Source organism: Petaurus breviceps, unplaced genomic scaffold, assembly GCF_028583685.1.
Source record: "Petaurus breviceps papuanus isolate PSGF00001 unplaced genomic scaffold, PetGlider_PUasm1.0 186, whole genome shotgun sequence".
Classification (NCBI taxonomy): Eukaryota; Metazoa; Chordata; class Mammalia; order Diprotodontia; family Petauridae; genus Petaurus; species Petaurus breviceps.
Genome location: NW_027185798.1, coordinates 20,879,432 through 20,899,840, shown reverse-complemented (window position 1 = coordinate 20,899,840; position 20,409 = coordinate 20,879,432). Strand labels below are relative to the sequence as shown.

The window sequence follows — 20,409 nt, the reverse complement described above, 5'->3', positions numbered from 1 at the left end:
TCAAAATCACCTCTTGGGATTTGGCATTATCAGTGAAATGACAGCTTTTTAAAAAAAATATTAAATGATAATAATAGTAATATCTTATATTTGTACAGCACTTTACTTTTCAAAGTGCTTTCATCTATGTCAGATCAATGTATTGAGCAAGGCAGAACAGTGGAGAGAACATTGATGTCAAGGTTTAGAACCATAGCTCCATGATTTACTAGTTGCGGAAGCTTAGGCAAATCATAGCCTCTCTGAGGATAACAATCCCTATCATAGATCCTCTGAGGGAACTGTGAGGATTTGATGATATAATACATATAAAGCACCACAGAAATGTGTGCTGCCATCATATTCAATATGTGATCCTTACTCATGGTAGGAAGGCAGAGCAGAGAGGAGTAGAAAGTACAGAACATCCAACAATACACTATGTACAAATAAATCAAACCACATTAACAAAAATTCCAAAAATAACAGCTTTTGTTTCATCTCCCTTCTCCTGTGACTTGAGTAAACTTTGTTCCTAACACTGACAAGTGGATGAACATTTACTGACTCAATCCTTATAAACCTTTTTGGTTCAGACTAGAGTCTGCCTTGAGAGATGACAGAAACCAAAGGAGTTAGCCAAGTTCCTGACATCAAGACTGCCTTGGACCTACTCTCAAGTGGAAATGACTATGCAAGGCAGCCAGTCTGCTGGGTCATAGATTTAGAGCAAGAAGGGATCTTGGACATAACCTAGTCTAACCACCTCATTTTACAGAGGCGAAAGCTGAAAAAAGTGACTCTAAGGAAGACCAGGCTTCACAGGGCCATTCTAAAGCTGGTAAGTCTTTTGGGTTTTCTTCCAGGCAAGATCCAAACACAAACCCAGGCCATAACCACATAATATTCCTTACTGAACTGGCCAAAGGTTAATCAAGCAGTTAGAAGCTGGAGATGCTGAAGGCATGAAAGATCTCTGCTGGGCACCCTTCTCTGACCACATCTCGGGAAAGAAAATCACAAAAACATATATTCTATATTTAAGAAGATAAAACCTATTCAGAAATCTGCTGATTTTCATCTTATTTCAACAGTCTTGAAGCTTCAGGTCTATGTTCTTTGAGCTTTGTGAAGGTTCAGGAGAGGTACAAACACCATTAAGTAGTCATGAGTAAAAAAAGAACACCTCAACATTATCTGGTAACTAATATAAATGAAGTTTTGTATATAGAAGAAAAAATAGTTCAATTTATTAATCGTTCTACATTATGGTTTTTGCCTTGGAAGATATACTCTGAGGGTAAAACATTACACGTCCAAATATGATATGCTGTCCACATTTGTATTTATTCTGCAATAAATGCTTAGTCAAATTAACTTATTCCTTTAGTATGCTGAATCATCTATTTACCTTTCTGGCCTTCTCGCAATGAAATACTTCAATGCCAACTGGGCTTTTATGGAACTGACTTCCTGACTCAGTGAATTAAAAAGACAAATGACTTGGGAAATATAGGAACTTTCTCTACCACCCTTTGAACTAAATGCAATGATGGGGTAAAGAAATGAGGGAAAACACAGTATTACTAAGCATACATTTCAAGTAGATTGATCCTATCCTATATCGTTTGTCCTTCATTCACAAATAGGATGATGACTTCAGGAAGGTGATGTCATTACTTGCAAATGAATTGGATTTAAGTGAAGGAGGGCTGTGCAAAGTCACCAGTCTCACTTTCTCCTCTGGAATCACATGGGTCCAGCGGTAAGATATAGATCACGATGACTGGAGAAGACCCCAGATGCAGTGGAAGACCTTGGCCGTTCTAAGCTAAGGTCTTTCCCAGGTCTCAGTTTGTCTAAGGCAACTCCCATTCAGTGATAAGGCTAGGTTTTAAAAAAATGAGGCAAAGAATGGCCTCTTTTACCTAGTCAAAAAAAGAAATCAATCTTGGAGGGAAGACCCTCAAGGTTTCTGGGCAAAACAGAAACAACTACTATTTACGCTTGCTCTAAATCATCAGAAGCCAAACAATGACCAAATGAGACTTGGACTGGGACCTACTGTTGGCCAATTAATGAGAACCAGAGTGATTTAGGTTTAAGGCCTGGTCCATAAAAAAGAAATCCAGCTGGCAAACGCCACGATATCTTGCTAGGCTTCAGCAATCAAAATTTATATTCCTTTGGGCAGAGTACTTGCAGGTAAGGGTATGATTCTCTATGTGGACAGAGAAAGAAGAGGGAGAGGATGGAAGGGAGGAAGAAAGGATGGAAGAAAGGAGTTACACTTTCTAACTGGAACTGGCCAGCTGGGTCCCCAGTGGGACAGCTACTACTCACAGGTTGCTGTTTGTCCTTCCATTCTCAAGGAGGACCATGACATCAGGAAGGTGATGCCATGACTTACAAGTGAATTGGATTTCAGTGAGGCAGGGCTGTGCAACATCATCAGCCTTACTGTCTTCTCTAGAGCCATCTGGGTCCAGTGGTGAGATATAGATCAGGACAAGTGGAGATAACACTATCCTATCCTATAGCAGAAAATCATAAGGGCTCCTCTCCACATCCACATATCAATGCTACATGACTGTACCATAATAGATAATATATTTAAAGACATTTCTGTATTCTTCCTGTCTCCTCCTCCCCAGTTCCCATTCCAAAACAATAAACAAAACTTTGTATGGCATAACGAAAATAATTTTAAAACAACAGTTTTTAATAATTTTCCCAGTCAACTCTAATCCTAATAATGCTGTATCTTGTTTATTTTCCATCACTGATTTTCATTGAGACACCCTGAAATTTTAAGCTAAAACAGATTCTACCTAAATGGAAAACAAGGCTGGCTTATCATCTGAAAAAAATCAAGCAAGGTTCAATACATTCAATCAACCTGAAGATATTTGTCCTATCAAGGCACTTATTATGCAGACTAAATAGCACAGTGCCTGGTACATAATAGGCTCTTAACAAATATTTACTGACTGCCTAAATAAGTAATAATTTGTTACCAAGTTTAATTGGACCTGAATAGACTCAACATAGTTTTCTAAGTTGTTCATCTCAATTTTGATGTTAATGATCTTAAGGCAAAAAAGGTGGTAGGAATTCAGTCCCCATAATCATTCAACTGCTACTTTTTCTAGAATCTAGCACATTCATATTAATCAGAAAGGGTCATTCTTTTAAAAACCCATCATCAAACCCCTCATTCACCATTGGGAATCTTCTTTTGAGGAAATCCAGTTTAACCTGCAGTCCTGATACTCAACACCATGCAATGGGCCAAGAATGGGTTTATTTTTCAGGGCAAACTCAAGCCCAAGGGAATGCCACCTTAGGTACTATACCAGTCAAATGATGTGCCAAGGCCATCCAATAAGACTTTTTTAATAGGCAGAGGTCATAAAAATATATACCTACGTACATTGAAATCAGTAAAGATTTCTGATTCTTCACATTCACAGCAAAGTATCGCTGATTCACTTTCTTCCAAATGAGAGCTCTGCAATGCAAACAAGATCATTTCAGTGATCCAAATAAGTCCACAAGCAAGTGAAGGAAAGCCAGAAGAGGTGACTAAATCAGTGCAGGACTGGGTGAGAAGCATGCAGAGATTCTGATTAGTGATGGAGAGCCCGGTGAGCACAGGATTATAAGGTGATTGCGTAAGTGATTTAAAAAGTCAAGTTGGGAAAATTTGACTGAAATGTCTTCTTTGGATTTCATTAAACAAGAGCGCATTGTCCTGTCTATAAAGAAGATAATCTTGACCAGCAGACATAACTGCATGTTCACAAGAGTCAGCGTGGCTTTGCTCTTAGTCTTCCGCGTCCTCTCTTATGGGTCCTTCTTGGGACCAGCAGCAAACATTTGTGAGGTAGCTGCTCAATGTTTTGAACAGAAGGTGCAGCTAAACACCCACTGATGACAGAAATCATTGCAACTGCTTCATTAGGGCCATGCTTTGAATCAACAAGACAGAGGTAGTGGCTGCCAGTGTGCAGAAAGATATCTTGAAGGGTGGGAAGGATCAAAGAAAACTCATTCTTTCGAAGTCCTCCAAACCTATCACAAGAAAAAAATTAGACCTTTTCTCTTCCATCCCCCCACTACTTTAAACCTCTTTAGAGCAAAGGAGAAGGAAAATAAAACATATGAGTCAAACAATTTTAGCTAAAACCAATAGAGCATGTGTAACCTTATGACGAGCAAAGTCACACCAAAGAGAAAGAATCAAACAGATCTGTTAAAGCCCAATCAGAAGTATGCTATTTGGATGCCAGCTGCCGGAAACAGAATTATCCCCAGACAGAATGGTGTATACATTTATGTCATCGTAATCTTCTAACTACTAATGTCTGGATTTCTGTCATTACATAATGACTCTGAAACTACCCTCATTGACTCATACCTTTGATCTATCAAAGCTAAGAGTCTGTTTCAACTTGTAAAAGAGCCGGAGAGATTGAGTTTTAGAATGTAAATAAGCTTATTTAAAGGAAAGTGAAATTGAGAATTATCACTTCAGTAACTGTCTAGCTCCAACTTTTCTCCCTCTACACTCTCTCTGTCTACCTTGTTCTCCCTTTCGCTACTTCTAGCTTCCTTTCTTTCCATCTTTATATTCACTTATTTTCTTCCAAAATCTCTTCTTCTGCCTTTATTAGAAAGCAAACAAAACAGCAAAACCTTTAAAATTCTTACTCCATAAAAATACATAAAAATGTGTATCATTTTCTTTCTCCCTCCCTCTTGCATTTAGAGGTGGAAGAGTAGAGAGGGAAAAACTGTGAAGGGTGAAAAGACCAAATATTTCACTTCAAGTAATAAGTCACATTCATAATAATAATAATCAAATAATAAGTTGCAAACATAATAAGTTTGTAAGGTGCTTTAAATATAGCATCTTATTTCAACCTCACGACAAGTCCATGACAGGTAATATGGATCCCATTTTACAATTGAGGAAACTCAAAATTGAGTCATTTACTTGCCCATGGCTATTACAACCTGTGTTATATTTGAAACCAGAGTTTTTTTTTTACTCCAAATTCAGTAATCTAGCCTTTGTAACAGGCTATCTCAATGTATTTTGAGTATAAATTAGAATAAAAATTTAATTTTAAACACAATATACCTTACAATATATAAGGTAGCAAGCAAGGGTTAACAACCCTTCCAAAGTTAATAAATATCACTCATATCATATCACTATAAACTTACTGGTGGTTTGTCATAGTTTATACAAAGTGAAATAAGAAAAGAATTTTTGTAAACAATATGACAAGTTAATCAATACAGACTTCTACACTGACTTTGAAAGGCTTCATTCTTATGAATATTTCAGCATGTTTACACTAATCCTTTTGAAGGACCTTTTAAGAGTTCTTATAACCTATACTTACATTCCTCATGCAAATTACATTACAACTGTGCTATATATTTACTAAATGAAACAATTTATCAAGGTACAGAGTATCTAATTTATATGTGCTGCTAACATCTAATAAGATTTGACTCATCAAACAAGTATTTGCTTGTAACCAGGGTACACTTAAATAGCACTAATTCTAAGAATGCTACATGACAGAAATAATTTTCCATTTTCTCCACCATGTCCCAGAAGAGATCAGAAGCCTGCTAAAGAGATCTGGTGGCCCTCATCATCCTTCCCCATCTCTTCCCTTGGTGCTATGTAACCTTTCTTTCCTCCCTGTATATTGATGGTATGAGAACTAACAGTAGACGGGCAAAGAGAGATTGAGAAGTCACAACATTTAAAAGACACTTTTTCTTAAAATTCATCTCAGAATGCTAATATATAAAGAAAAATGCAAACCATACATAAATGTGTGAAGGATCTTCAGGAATCCAACAGCATCCTGTTAATTTTTTATACCTGCATGAAATCCAATAAATCCTATAAAAATCATTGATACAGTTCATCTAAAGACAAACCGTATCTAGAAAGATCACCAAAAACTAAATGTAACAGTAACAATAATAACTGTTATAAGAGAAATGTTCTAAGAGTCTTTCACAAAGTATTTGAGTTTGTACTCCGAACATTAAGGTGAGCACAAAGCTAACTGTATAGATAGGAAAACTAAATGGAGAAGTTAGATAATTTGTTTTTTTCAAAGAAATGTGCTCAACAAAAGCTATTTAGTGCTGGAGAAAATGCGGGAAAATTGGAACACTAATGCATTGTTGGTGGAGTTGTGAACTGATCCAACCACCCTGGAGAGTAATCTGGAACTATGCCCAAAGGGCTATAAATAAGTAATTTTGACCCAGAAATACTACTTCTAGGGTTGTATCCCAAAGAGATCATAGAAGTGGGAAATGGACACATATGTACAAAAATATTTATAGCAGCTCTTTTTGTGGTGGCAAAGAATTGGAAATTAAGGGGATGCCCATCAATTGGGGAATGGCTGAACAAGTTGTGGTATATTAATGTAATGGAATACTATTGTGCTATAAGAAATGAGGAGCAGACAGATTTCATAATAACCTGGAGAGACTTATATAAACTAATGTTGAGTGAGAAGAGCAGAACCAGGAGAAATTCGTACGCAATTACAGACATAACATATGTGCGATGACTAACTTTGATAGACTGGACTCCTTTCAGCAATGTAAAGTTATAAGACAACTCCAAAAGACTCATGATGGAAAGAGATATCCACATTCAGAGAAAGAGCTACAGAGTTTGAATGCATATTGAAGCAAACTACTTGCTCTCTCTCTTTTTCTTGTTTTGTTTCCTCTTACCCATTGCTCATTCCATTGGTCATAATGTCAAACCTGACAAGTGTTGAATGTGAAGGTATCTGTAGATCCTATATTTGATTGCATGCTGCCATGTCGGGGGTGGGGGGGGGGGGGGAGGAGGAGGAAGGAAGAGACAATTTGTAACTCAAGGGATTTTGGAACTGAATTTTTTAAACTAAAAGTAAATAAATAAATATTTTTAAAAAACAAAAGCTATTAAGCAGTAATGATGAAAGATACTGAAAGTAGGGCATGGTGGTACATACACACACCTTTACTCTATGCCTCAGACATGCACAGTGCTTCTCAATCTGGCTTACAAACACAATGTTCTAATACTGCATTGTACAAGCCAGAAATTTTGTCTACCCACAAATGATTAGAGAAATTTCCTCCTCACTGGATCATGTTTTGTTGTGGCAGAGGGGCTTGCAGAGCTCAATGAAGCTATAAGCTCTGCCATGCAGGTTTATCCAACATGGACAGGTCATGGTGGAGAGTTCTAACAAAAGGTGCTTCACTGGAGAAGGAAATGGCAAACTACTCCATTACCTTTGCAAAGAAAACCCCAGGAACAGTATTAAAATGACAAAAGAAAATAAGTCCCTCAGGTTAGAAGGTGTCTAACCTGTAACACGGGGAGACCCAAAGACAATTACAAGCAGCACCAATACTAAAGAAGCAACTGGGCCAAAGCCTAAGGAAGCTCAGCTATAGATGCATCTGGTGATGAAAAGAAAGTCTGAGGCTAAAAAGATCAGTACTTCATGGGAACCTGAAATGTAAGATCTGTGAAAACAAGGTAAGCTGGATGTGGTCAAACACAGGATGGAAAGATTAAACATTGACATCTTGGATGTCAGTGAACTTAAATGGATAAAAATGGGTGAATTTTATTCAAGTGATCACTATTTATACTAATGTGGGCACGAATCTCTCAGAAGAAATAGAGTAGCCTTCATAGTCAATAAAAAGGTGAGAAAAGCAGTACTGGGGTATATACTAAAAAATGATAGAGTGACATCTGAATCCAAGGCAAAACACGCAACTTCACAGCAATAGTCTAGGCTCTAACCACTGATGCCAACAAGGTCAAGGTGATCAGTTCTATGAAGACCTACAACATCTTCTAGAAATAACACCGAAAAAAAGATGTCACATTCCTCACAGGGGAGTGGAGTGGTCAAGTAAGAAATCAAAAGACAATTGGAAAAACAGGCAAGTTTGGCCTTAGAGTATGAAATGAAGCAGGGAAGAGACTAATAAAGTTTTATCAAGATAACTTGCTGAGGGGCAGCTAGGTGGTGCAGTAAATAGAATACCAGCCCTGGAGTCAGGAGGACCTGAGTTCAAATCTGGCCTCAGATACTTAACACACAAAAAAAAAACTAGCCATGTAACCTTGGGCAAGTCACTTAACCCCAACTGCCCTGACTTCCCCCTCCAAAAAGAAAAAAAAAAAGATAACCTACTGGTCATAACAAACACTCTTTTTCAACAATGCAAAAGGCACCGGGGGGGGGGGGAGGGGGAGGAGTCAAGATGGCAGAGTCAAGATGGCAGAGTAGAAGCAGGACCTCCAAGCGGCTCCGGCTTCCACCTTCACCAATCAATGTAAAAGGGGGACTCTGAACAAACTTTGGAGCTACAGAACCCAAAAAATGACACAGAGAAGCTAACCTTCCACTGAGGACAGTCTGGCAGGCTGGCAGGAATCAGCCATCTCAGTGGCCTGAGCAGGAGGTTTTAGCCCCAGGGCTGGTGGCGGGAGGGACTCCAGATCAGCAGCAGCTGTGGCCCTTTCCAGAATTATCAACACATAGATGCAAAGGACAAAGTGAGAGGTCAGTGCAGTCTGGACTTCAGGACCAGTAAGTGGGAATGTCTTGGCTTTTGTCCCTGGGGCGAGAAGCCGTTGAGACACCTGGCACAGCCAGACAGAGCCATGTGGCAGCTTCAGCTCCCGGCCTGCAGAGTGAAGGGGGACCAAGCGACCAGTCTGAGGGTATAATGGGAATGTAAATTTTTAAGATATTCCCTGCTCCTAGGCTAAAGTGCACCTGGAGCCTGGGGTGGGAGGATTGTTTTTCAGTAGATACTTCTTGATTGGCCAGTGGGTCCAGAAGGTTGTTACATTCTCTGAGCCAGGAGAAGGCTATATAAATCCTGATTTGAGGCTTTGTTTTGGGGCTCACTTTGAGAAGTGTTCTGTGATGTGATCAGAAGAAACTCTGGAAAGCTGTTGTTGAGAGTCCCCTGGCTTTGAAAAACCCAGGTGTTGATTTGGTATGGATGTAATGGTTGGACAGTTTGGAAATCTATCTACTTGATCTGTTTCTCTGTCTTGATAATTCTGTCTGTATATTCTGAAGTTCGGGGTGCTGACCTTTTTCCCCTGAACGAGGTAAACGATACATATCTGACTGATTAAAGTAAGCTTGTTAACCCATTTTGAGCTGCTTTCCTTTAACAAAGCAGATCCAAAAACCTGTGTTGGCAGACACCCTGGGGGACGCTGGGGTGCTTGTTGCTACCGAGGGGTAATCGCTCTTGCTTTGAACTGGTTGGACCTGGATTGCAGTCTAGGGTGGAGGTCCTGGGGTGTGTGTCCAGCTTGCCAGAGCATGTGGAGGCCTCAGAGAGGGCACCCATCTAATATCTCCGGCAGCTGAGAAAACCCCACCATTTGGGACAAAAACTCCCCTGTCTGGTGACAGAGTCCTACTGTGGCAAAAAGCCCAGGGGTCAAGTGACTGAGGGGTGACATGAACAGGCAAAGGAAACAAAGCAGACAGAGGATTCCAACATTACACTCCTATTTTGGGGACAAAAAGGAGCAAAGCATGGAACAGGAGGAAGACAGTGAAGTCAGAACTCCTGTACCAAAAGCTTCAAAGGAAAATACGAGCTGGTTACAGGCCATAGAGGACCTTAAGAAGCAGATAAGAGAAGTGAAGGAAAAATTGGGAAGAGAAATGAGAATGATGCAAGAAAATTATGAAATAAGAGTCAACAGTCTGACTGAGGAAAATTACACCTTAAAAAATAGACTAACTCAATTGGCAAAAGAGGCTCTAAAAGGCAATGAGGAGAAGAATGCCTTAAAAAGCTGAATTTGCCAGATGGAAAAAGAATCTCAAAAGCTCACTGAGGAGAATCATTGCTTCAGAATTAGACTGGAGCAAATGGAAGCTAATGACTTTATGAGAGAAATCAAGATGCTGTTAAACAGATCTAAACAAATGAAAGAATAGAAGGCAATGTGAAATATCTCATGGGAAAAACCACTGACCTGGAAAATAGATCCAGGAGAGATCATTTAAAAATTAGTGGACTACCTGAAAGCCATGATCAAAGTAAGAACCTAGAAATCATTCTCCAGGAAGTTCTCAAAGAAAACTGCCCTGATGTTTTAGAACCAGAGGGCAAAATAGAGGTTGAAAGAATCCACCGATCACCTCCTGAAAAAGATCCCAAAAAGAAAACTCCTAGGAATATCATAGCCAGGTTCTGGAATTCCCAGATTAAGGAGAGAATATTACAAGCAGCCAGGAAGAAACAATTTAAATATTGTGGAAACACAATCAGGATAACACAGGATCTGGCAGCTTCTACACTGAGGGATCAAAGGGCTTGGAATGTGATATTCCGGAGGTCAAAGGAGCTGGGATTAAAACCAAGAATCACCTACCCAGCAAAACTGAGTATCATGTTTCAGGGGAAAATATGGTCATTCAGTAGAATAGAGGACTTTCAAGCATTCTTGATGAAAAAAACCAGAGTTGAATAGAAAATTTTGACATTCAGATACAAGAAGCAAGAAAAGCATGAGAAGGTAAACAGGGAAAAGAAATCATAAGGAACTTATCAAAGTTAAACTATTTACATTCCTACATGGAAAAACAATACTTGTAACAGATGAAACTTTTCTCACTATGAAAATAGTTGAAGGGAATAGAAATATATATATATATATATGTGTGTGTGTGTGTGTGTGTGTGTGTGTGTGTGTATGTTTGTATATGAGGTTATATGGGCATATGAATACATATGTGAATGTGTGTATATATGTTTACAGGTATACATAGACAGAGGGCACAGGACCAACTTAATAGGAAGGGATGATACTTAACGGGCGAAATTAAGAGGTGAAAGAGGAATACAATGAGAGGAGATGGGGAGAGACAGAATGGGGTAAACTATCTCATATAGAAGAGGCAAGGGAAAATGGTTACAATGGAGGGGAAGAATAGGAAGGCAAAAGGGAATGGGTCAACCTTATTCTCATTGAATTTGGCTTGGGGAGGGAATGAAATATACACTAAATAGGGTATCTTACCCTACAAGAGAGTAGCAGGGAAGGGGATGAGAGGGGGGATGATGGAAGGGAAGGCAGGCTGGGGGGGAACGAAGTGGGAAGCACCCACTTTTGAAAAGAGACGGGATCAAAGTAGAGAATAGAACAAGTGGGAGGTGGGATAGGAGGGAGGGAAATATAGTCAGTCTTTTACAATATATCTACTATGTTATTGTTTTGCGTTAGCTACACATGTACAAGCTATACTGAACTGCTTATCTTCCCAGTAAGGGTGGGTGACAAGGGAGGAAGGGAATGCATCTGGAATTCAAAGTTTTAAAATAAAATGTTTAAATATATATACTATTGTTAATACTATTTTACATGTAATTGGGAAATAAGATATACAGGCACTGGGGCATAGAGATCCACCATGCCCTGCTGGAAAAGTCTAAAGGGGTATGGGAGGAAATATGGGAGAGAGCAGATTGGAGGAGGGGATATCCTGTGGGACTGCTATTTTGCGGCGGTGGATAAAACAGGGAGAAAATTTGTAACGCAAAATCTGGCAGAAATGAATTATGTAAATCAGGAGTTAATAAAGCATTTGAAAAAAGAAAAAAAAGAACCTCTGCTCTTAAATTAGCAAAATAATAAGAAAAAAGTCCATTTGGAGGATTGAACTGTTTAGAAGAGTTTCTTTACCTGGAGTCTGTGAATTTAAATAAAAAAGTTGATAACTGGGAAAAAAAAAACAATTCAAAAGGTGACTCAACACATGAACATCACCAGATGGTTAATACAGAAATCATATGGATTATATACTTCACAATCAAAGATGGAGAAGCTCTATAAGGTCAGTTAAAACAAGATCTGTAGCTGACTGTGGTTCATATCATAAGCTTCTTATTGCAAAATTCAGGATTAAATTGAAGAAAGGGAAACCATCAGACCATATGAAGTGCAAGTGATAAATAGATTTAAGGGATTGGATCTGGTATATAAGAGTCCTGAAGAATTATGGACAGAGTTTTACAATATTGTACAGGAGGCAGCAAGAAAAAAACATTCCAAAGAAAAAGAAGAGCAAAAATGTGAAATGTCTGTCATGGTAAAGAATATATAAGAAGGTTTTCTTAAGTGAGCAATACAAAGAAACAAAAGAAAACAATAGAATGGGAATTAAGCTTGTAGTTTAACATTAAAAAAACCCAAAACCAACTAAGATATTTGCAGCTGGTTTCATCACTTCCTGGCAAATAAAGGGAGAAGAAATGGAAGTAGTGTCAGATTTTATATTCTTGGAATCAAAGATCACTGCAGACAGTGACTACAGTGATGAAATTAAAAGATGCTTGATTCTTGGAAGGAAAGCTATGGCAAGTCTAGACAATACTAAAAAGCAAAGACATCACCTTGCCGACAAAGGTACATATAGTCAAAACTGTGCTTTTTCCAAGTAGCAATGTATGGCTGTGAGTTGGACTATAATGAAATTTGACTGCTGCAGAATCAATGCTTTCGAATTATAGTACTGGAGAAGACTTTTGAGAGTCCCTTGGATATCAAGGAGATAAAATCAGTCAATACTTAAAGAAATTAATTCAGCCTATTCACTGGAAAGTCAAATACTGAAGCTGAAGCTTAAACATTTTGGCCACATTATGAGAAGAGAGGATTATTGGAAAAGACTATGATGTTGGGAAAGATTGAAGGCAAAAGGAAAAGGGGATGGCAGAGGATGAAATGGATAGATAGTAATAGATAGTATAAATAAACATGAGGTTGGAGAGACTTTGAGAAATAGTGGGGGATAGAAGGGCCTGGAATACTTTGGTCCATGGGGTCATAAGGAGTCAGATACAAACAAATGACTGAAATTTCACAAAAATTTCACAAAAAAAAAAAAACAAAAGAGAAATTTCACAAACAACTTCCCAATTACCCAGAAACACTGATTTTCAATGATAAAGGTGCAGTGAATTTGCAATCATGTTCTATTTATCTATAGTGACCATATTTTCTGAAGCAAAATTCAGAATACATACATGGTCTGACGTCAGATTTTTCTGTTGATTTGTGAATGGATCAGAAGATTTGAAATCAGGATTGTCTTAGAAAATTTGGGACATATGGTTCAGGAGGTTATACCTTACCAAGTCTCTCAGCACCATAAGTTTTACTAATATAGCATTAGTTTTGTTACTATATTTTATTTCTTTGTGTTTTCCTTTAGCATTAAGATCCTGTTGTTCAGTTGTTTTCAGTTGTATCTGACTCTCTGTGACCCCATTTGGGGTCTTCTTGGCAAAGATATTGGGGTGGTTTGCCATTTTCTTCTCTGGCTGATTTGACAGATAAGGAACTTGAGGCAATTATGCACACTTAAGTAAACTAAATGTGCACTTAATGTGACTTTTGAGAAGCACACAGCTAGTAAATGTCTAAGGCCAAATTTAAACTCAGCAAGATGAGTCTTCCTGACTCCAGGCCTGGCACTTTATCCACTGTGCTACCTACCTGCCCCAACCTTATGACCTAGGACACTACAAAACAAAAACTATTCTCAGCTTCAAAGATGTGGTTTAAAAATTGAGACTAATTCATGACCAATTTAAACTTAGTAAACCCTCTCATTTAGTGATCTTATCAGCTCCCATGGGTGAAATGATCATATTTATGCAAATAACTTCCGAGTTTCTACATCTAGCCCTAGTTTCTCTCCTATGTGCCAGTCCTGCTTCACTAGCTACCTATAAGATATTTCAAACTTGATGTCCATAAGCATCTTGACCTCAATAGGTCCAAAATGGAGATTAGCATCTTTCCCCTCTAAACCTGCCCCTTATCCAAACTTCCTCATTTCTGACAAATCACCATGCCATCTCTCAGTTGCCTAGGTTCACCTTACTTAGTCATCCTCTACTCCTCATTCTCATTCATTACACATATCCAATTAGTTTCCAAATCTTACCATTTATAGCTCTGTGATACTTCTAACATGTCCCCTTCTCTCTGCTCATACAGTGAACTCCTAGTCCCTCATCACCTCTGATCTGGCCCAGGTCTCCCTCCATTGTAATTCATTCTCAATCTTCTTAAAGTGCTGGTCTGACCATGTCCCTCTCTATTCAATAAAGTTCAGTAGTACCCTTGTACACCAAAATCAAAGATGAATCCCTTTGTTGGGCACTTCCGACCCTTCTTAAACTGGCCTCAATCAACTTTCTCAGTCTTATCAGACACTACTCTTCCTCCCACTGGTCTACTTGCTGCTCCTCACACAACATTTCATCTCCCATCTGTCCCCCATGCTTGAATGCATTCCTTCCTCCTCTGTACGCTCCTTCATAGAGGTAAAAAGCTTAACGACTCTTCCACTACCAAAAGAGTTGATGTAAATCGGAGATAGCCACTTGACTTAAAATCATAGCAATTATAGGATTTTAGAGCTGGAAGGGTCCTTACAGATCATTTAGTCTAACAGATGAGGAAACTAGGCCCAAGGAGAACTGATGTGTCCAATGCCTTACAGGCATATTAAGCAAAAAATTGAGAATTATAGTTGAGATCTTCTACCTCCAAATCCAGTTCTTTCCACTATACCATTTTGCCTCTATATGGAGACACTGCCTAGACACCAGCATTTGCATAAGGAGCTTCAAAGTCTCAAATTGTGGGGACATATCTCCACATTTAAAGGGCAAAAACAATAAATGTCACACTCTCTGGAAAGAAAACTAAGAACAAACATTAAACAAAGGAAATTAGATGACTACACGGAAGTAATCCACTATAAGAGATAAACGAATTTAAAAAACACTATTCTAATCAACAACCATTAGAAAATCAAGGAGACACAAATTTAAAAGCTCACCAATGAAAAGAAAGCTCAGATTGAATCAACTGTTTTATAACCTGCCCAAGGCAATGTTTTCATGAAAGAAATCTGCAAAGAGCACCCATAAAAGAGAAGCAGAAGGAAGATCTGTCAGCCTGCTTAATCAACACTGCTGTCCAGTGGAAAGCAAGCGGGCTCTGGGTCTGGATACTAAACACAGTCCTTCAGGAACATTTCCGTCTTCAGAAGAGGTGTAAAATGCACTAGCTTAATGGAAATTCTCCAAAATATGCCACTCCCTTTTTCACAGAAAACCATTTTCTTGTACTAACACAATGGTAGCAAGTGTCCTGGGCAAACAATCCATAAAGGCTCTTCTCCCAGCTATGTTTCCCCTTATAAATTAACAAAGTACCTTCTGATTAGGTTTCTTTTTTGTGAATTCAGCTACCATGAATATATTCTGGAAGTTTCTGAACTAGCAAAACTTAGGTCCAAAGCCTTGACCTACTGTGGCCAAACCAAGGTACTATGGCCCTGTGTAATCAGTGAACTTCTCTTCAATATCAAACTGTAACAGGATTGTAGTCAAGAATGGCAATGTAATAACAATAATTTCTAAATTCTACCAAGACCACTGCCTAGCAACAAAAATGAAAAAAAAAGTCATTTAATCCAAAAGGCTTCAATGAAATTTCAACTAAAAAGGGAAAGATAGCTTTTCACCAACTAGGAAGCATTTTTTTTAAGTCACAGAAAGACCATCTACAGATCTCCTTGAAACATCCTTTTAAATGGCACTAGTGGAGGTGAGATGTAGGGAAAATACTGGCTAAGATTGTTAGCCAAGTACCAGAGGTGCAATAACAAGAGTTGCAGAACAGAATATTTTTGAAACATAAATTATAGAATGTAATACTTTCAAGTAGCCATTACACAAAAAAAGCGTGACAATCTAAGTATGTGAAGTATGGAATAAGAACTCCATTTTATGGTTTTGAACAGTGCAAAACACTGCATTGTTGCCCAACACACAGAAGAGAGAAGTTGCCTTATGAAATGGTTCCACAAACTTCAGAAGTTACAGCTATTATCACCAGGGACTTTGCTGGCCCACTTGCATGACTTTGTACAGTCATGTATCCCATGAGTCTTCTCACCTCTACTTCTTAGAACCCCAGCTGCCTTCAAAGTTCACTCAGCAGGAAGACTTTTCCCACTCCCCTTAGTAGCTGGTATACTCTCTTTTCTCAAAATATCAAGCCAATACCTAGTCATTTATATACTGTATCCCTCCAGTAGAATACAATTGCCCCTTGAGGGCAGAGGCTAGTTCTGATTTTGTCTTTGTATCTGTGGCACATAGGAACTGATTAATAAAGGTTTGTTGGATTGTAATTAGTTTCCATATCTGTTATATATGGTTTCTAAGAAGTAGAAAAAACCTGACCCTTATGTTACATGTTAATAATGGACTCTGTTGGGGCGGCCAGGTAGCACAGCGAGTAAGAGCACCAGCCCCAGAGTCGGGATGATGTGGGATCGAATCCGGGCTCTCATACTTAGCACCACAACCAGAAATAACTGGCCGTGTAACCTTGAGAAAGTTACTTAACCACAATTGCTTTAAAAAAAAAAGTATGGACTCTGTGTTTTTCATGATACCTATGGAATCTATGTATTTATAAGACATTGCCATGTGGCAAATGAGTTAGTAAAACATCAAACAAAAATAATAAAATGGGCGGAGCCAAGATGGTGGAGTAAAAATAAGACTTCTGCATGGTTCTTGCTTCCACCTCCTCCAATACATGTGAAAAATTACTCTAAACAAACTTTAGAGCTACAGAACCCACAAGGTGAGAGAGAAACCAACCTCCCGTGGAAGACAGCCTGGCAGGTTGGCAGGAAGGAGGCCATCACAGAGCTCTGGGAGCAGAGCCCAGCTCCATGTGAGCCCAAGGTTTTAGCCTCAGGTTGCCCACAACCAGCCCCCCAGTGGAGGGACTTTGGGAGAGTGGATCACCAGCAGCTGTGGCAGTTTCCAGAATTATCAACCCATGGATGCTAGGGACAAAGTGAGAGGTCAGTTTGAACTTTGGGAACAGGGAGTCTGGGAATGCAGTCTGGCCTCTGCCCCCTGGAAGGAGAAGTGGCTGAGATGCGGCGCTGCTATGTGGCTGCTTCACAACTCCCAGCCTGCAGATTGTAGGGGGACCAAGTGACCAGTCTGAGGGGTAATTGCTCTTGCTTTAACCTGCTTGGATCTGGATTGTGGTCTAGGGTGGAGGTCCTGGGGTGCATGACCAGTTTGCCAGAGCATGTGGAGGCTTCAGAGAGGGCACCCAACTAATAGCTCCAGCAGCTGCAAAAAACCCCAGCGATTTGGGACAAAGCTCTCCTCTCTGGAAGCAGAGTTCTACTGTGGCGAAAAGCTCAAAAGTCAAGTAATTGAATGGCAATATGAACAAACAAAGGAAGCAAAGCAAGCTCAGCAATCTGACTTTAGACTCCTATTTTGGGGACAAAAAGGATCAAAGCATGGAACAGGAGGAAGACAATGAAGTCAGAACTCCTGCACCAAAAGCTTCCAAGAAAAATATGAACTGATTACAGGCCATATAGGAGCTTAAGAAGGATTTTGAAAACCAAATAAGAGAAGTGGAAGAAAAATTGGGAAGAGAAATAAGAACGATGCAAGAAAATCACAAAAAGAGAGTCAACAACCTGATTGAAGAAAATAACACCTTAAAAAATAGACTAACTCAAATGGCAAAAGAGGCTAAAAAAAGCCAATGAAGGGGCGGCCAGGTAGCACAGCGAGTAAGAGCACCGGCTCCAGTGTTGAGAAGACCTAGAGATCAAATCCCGGGCTCGGACACTTAGCATCCACCCAGAAACACCTGGCCGTGTAACCTTGAGCAAGTTACTTAACCCCAATTGCTTAGGGGCGGCCAGGTGGCTCAGCGAGTAAGAGCACCGGCTCCAGTGTTGGGATGACCTGGAGATCGAATCCCGGGCTCAGACATTCAGCACCACACCCAGAAATAACTGGCCATGTAACTTTGAGCAAGTTACTTAACCCCGATTGCTTAAAAAAAAAAGCCAATGAGGAGAAGAATGCCTTAAAAAGCTGAATTTGCCAGATGGAAAAAGAATCTCAAAAGCTCACTGAAGAGAATCATTCCTTCAGAATTAGATTGGAGCAAATGGAAGCTAGTGACTTTATGAGAGAAATCAAGATACTAATAAACAGATCCAAACAAATGAAAAAATAGAAGGCAATGTGAAATATCTCATGGGAAAAACCACTGACCTGGAAAATAGATCCAGGAGAGATCATTTAAAAATTAGTGGACTACCTGAAAGCCATAATAAAAAAAAGAACCTAAAAATCATCCTCCAAGAAATTCTCAAGGAAAACTGCCCTGTTTTAGAAACAGAAGGCAAAATAGAGGTTGAAAGAATCCACCGATCACCTCCTGAAAAAGATCCCCCAAAGAAAACTCCTTGGAATATTATAGCCAGGTTTTGAAATTCCCAGATCAAGGAGAAAATATTACAAGTAGCCAGGAATAAACAATTTAAATATTGTGGAAACACAATCAGGATAACCCAGGATCTGGCAGCTTTTACACTGAAGGATCGAAGGGCTTGGAATGTGATATTCCGGAGGTCAAAGAAGCTGGGATTAAAACCAAGAATCACCTACCCAGCAAAACTGAGTATCATGTTTCAGGGGAAAATAAGGTCATTCAGTGGAATAGAGGACTTTCAAGCATTCTTGATGAAAAAACCAGAGTTGAATAGAAAATCTGACATTCAGATACAAGAAGCAAGAGAAGCATAAGAAGGTAAACAGGGAAAAGAAATCATAAGGAACTTATTAAAGTTGAACTATTTACATTCCTACATGGAAAAACAATAATTGTAACTTATGAAACTTTTCTCAGTATGAGAATAGTTGAAGGGAATATAAATGTATATATGTATGTATACATACATACTATATATGTCTATATAGGAGGGTATATGGACATATGAATACATATGTGAGTGTGTATATATGTGTACATATATACATAGACAGAGGGCACAGGACCAACTGAATAGGAAGGGATGATACTTAAAAGGGGAAATTGAGAGGTGAGAGAAGAATACAATAAGAGGAGATGGGGAGAGAGAATGGGGTAAATTATCTCATACAGAAGAGGCAAGGGAAAACTGTTACAATGGAGGGGAAGAACAGGAAGGCAAAAGGGAATGAGTCAACCTTACTCTCATTGAATTTAGCTTAGGGAGGGAATGACATACACACTAAATAGGGTATCTCACCCTTCAGGAGAGTAGGGGGGAAAGAGATGAGAGGGAGGATGATGCTTCCATGATGAGAGGGAGGGTAGGCTATGGGGGAGGGAAGTTGGAGGCACACACTTTTGAAAAGGGACAGAGTCAAAGTAGGGAATAGAAAAAGTGGGGAGCGGGATAGTATGGAGGAAATATAGTCAGTCTTTCACAATATATCCACTATGGAAATGTTTTACATAGCTACACATGTACAACCTATATTGAATTGCTTATCTTCCCATTAAGGGTGAATAATGAGGTAGGAAGGGAAAGAATCTGGAATTCAAAGTTTTAAAATCAAATGTTTAAAAATATATATATCATTATTATTATTAAAAAAATAAAACGTTTCAAACCCTGTGTCATTTCTTCTAACCAAGCCCGCTTTAGGTACAAGTTTATGATTAACTAAAACTTTTCAAAGGTTGGTTAATGTTAAGCACCTCATTACTTGTGCTCAACCACACGACAAGAGCAATTTCACAGCCTGGAGATGATGTCTGTCAGTCAACAAAGTTCTCTGTGGATTTGATCAAATCAAACTGGACAACAGTCAGCTGCTACATTTAAATGCCCACAAGGTAAAAAGTACAAAATTAAGTGGCCCAGTATTTCCATAAGCTCCTGTCCTTTGAACACAAAGACCCTCTGAATGAGTAGCCCACCAGCAATAAGAAATATGCTCAAGTTGCTTTCCTAGTAGGAGTAGTTTGGGTTTGAGTCAATGCACAAACACCCTCTGACCTTGTCTCCTTAATGACAAATCTTTCATATTTTCAAGATGACCACTCATTTGTATAGTCCATGGCAACAGGACAGCAAGCAAAGGCCATCAACTTTTAAATTCCTGCCCAATGTCACACCAAACTATCTTTCCTGTGTCACTGGACAGTCCCCTCTACAGCCTAACTAGTCTCCTTTTCTTTGCACACAGCACTACATCTCCCATCTCCACACTTCTTACCTCCATCCTATAGAGCCCCTCTCTTCCTTAAAGATGCTGCTTAGGTACCTTCTTCTGACAGAAGCCTTTTCAGACCCCACTCAAACTGCTAGCACTCTGCCTCCTAAACTACCTTGAATTTAATTATTTTTATATATATTTGTATTTATTCACTTTATATATACATGTCTCCTTCTCTGTGTCTACATGTATATA

General features: G+C 39.1%; 1 protein-coding gene across 4 annotated transcripts in view; it reads right to left on the bottom strand.

The window, feature by feature from the left end:
- The window catches only part of SSH2 (slingshot protein phosphatase 2), a 251,025-nt gene that overhangs the window by 171,204 nt on the left and 59,412 nt on the right, over positions 1-20,409 (bottom strand). For 2 of the 4 annotated variants that reach the window (XM_069089755.1, XM_069089756.1), the window contains exon 1: positions 3,413-3,987. The exons of 1 other annotated variant lie outside the window; for it this stretch is intronic. In XM_069089755.1, the coding sequence (XP_068945856.1) occupies positions 3,413-3,595 (183 nt within the window). In that variant the 5' untranslated portion in view covers positions 3,596-3,987. Of the gene's footprint in view, positions 1-3,412; positions 3,988-20,409 lie in introns of those variants that run through there. One more of the 4 variants, XM_069089757.1, reaches the window with a different exon arrangement.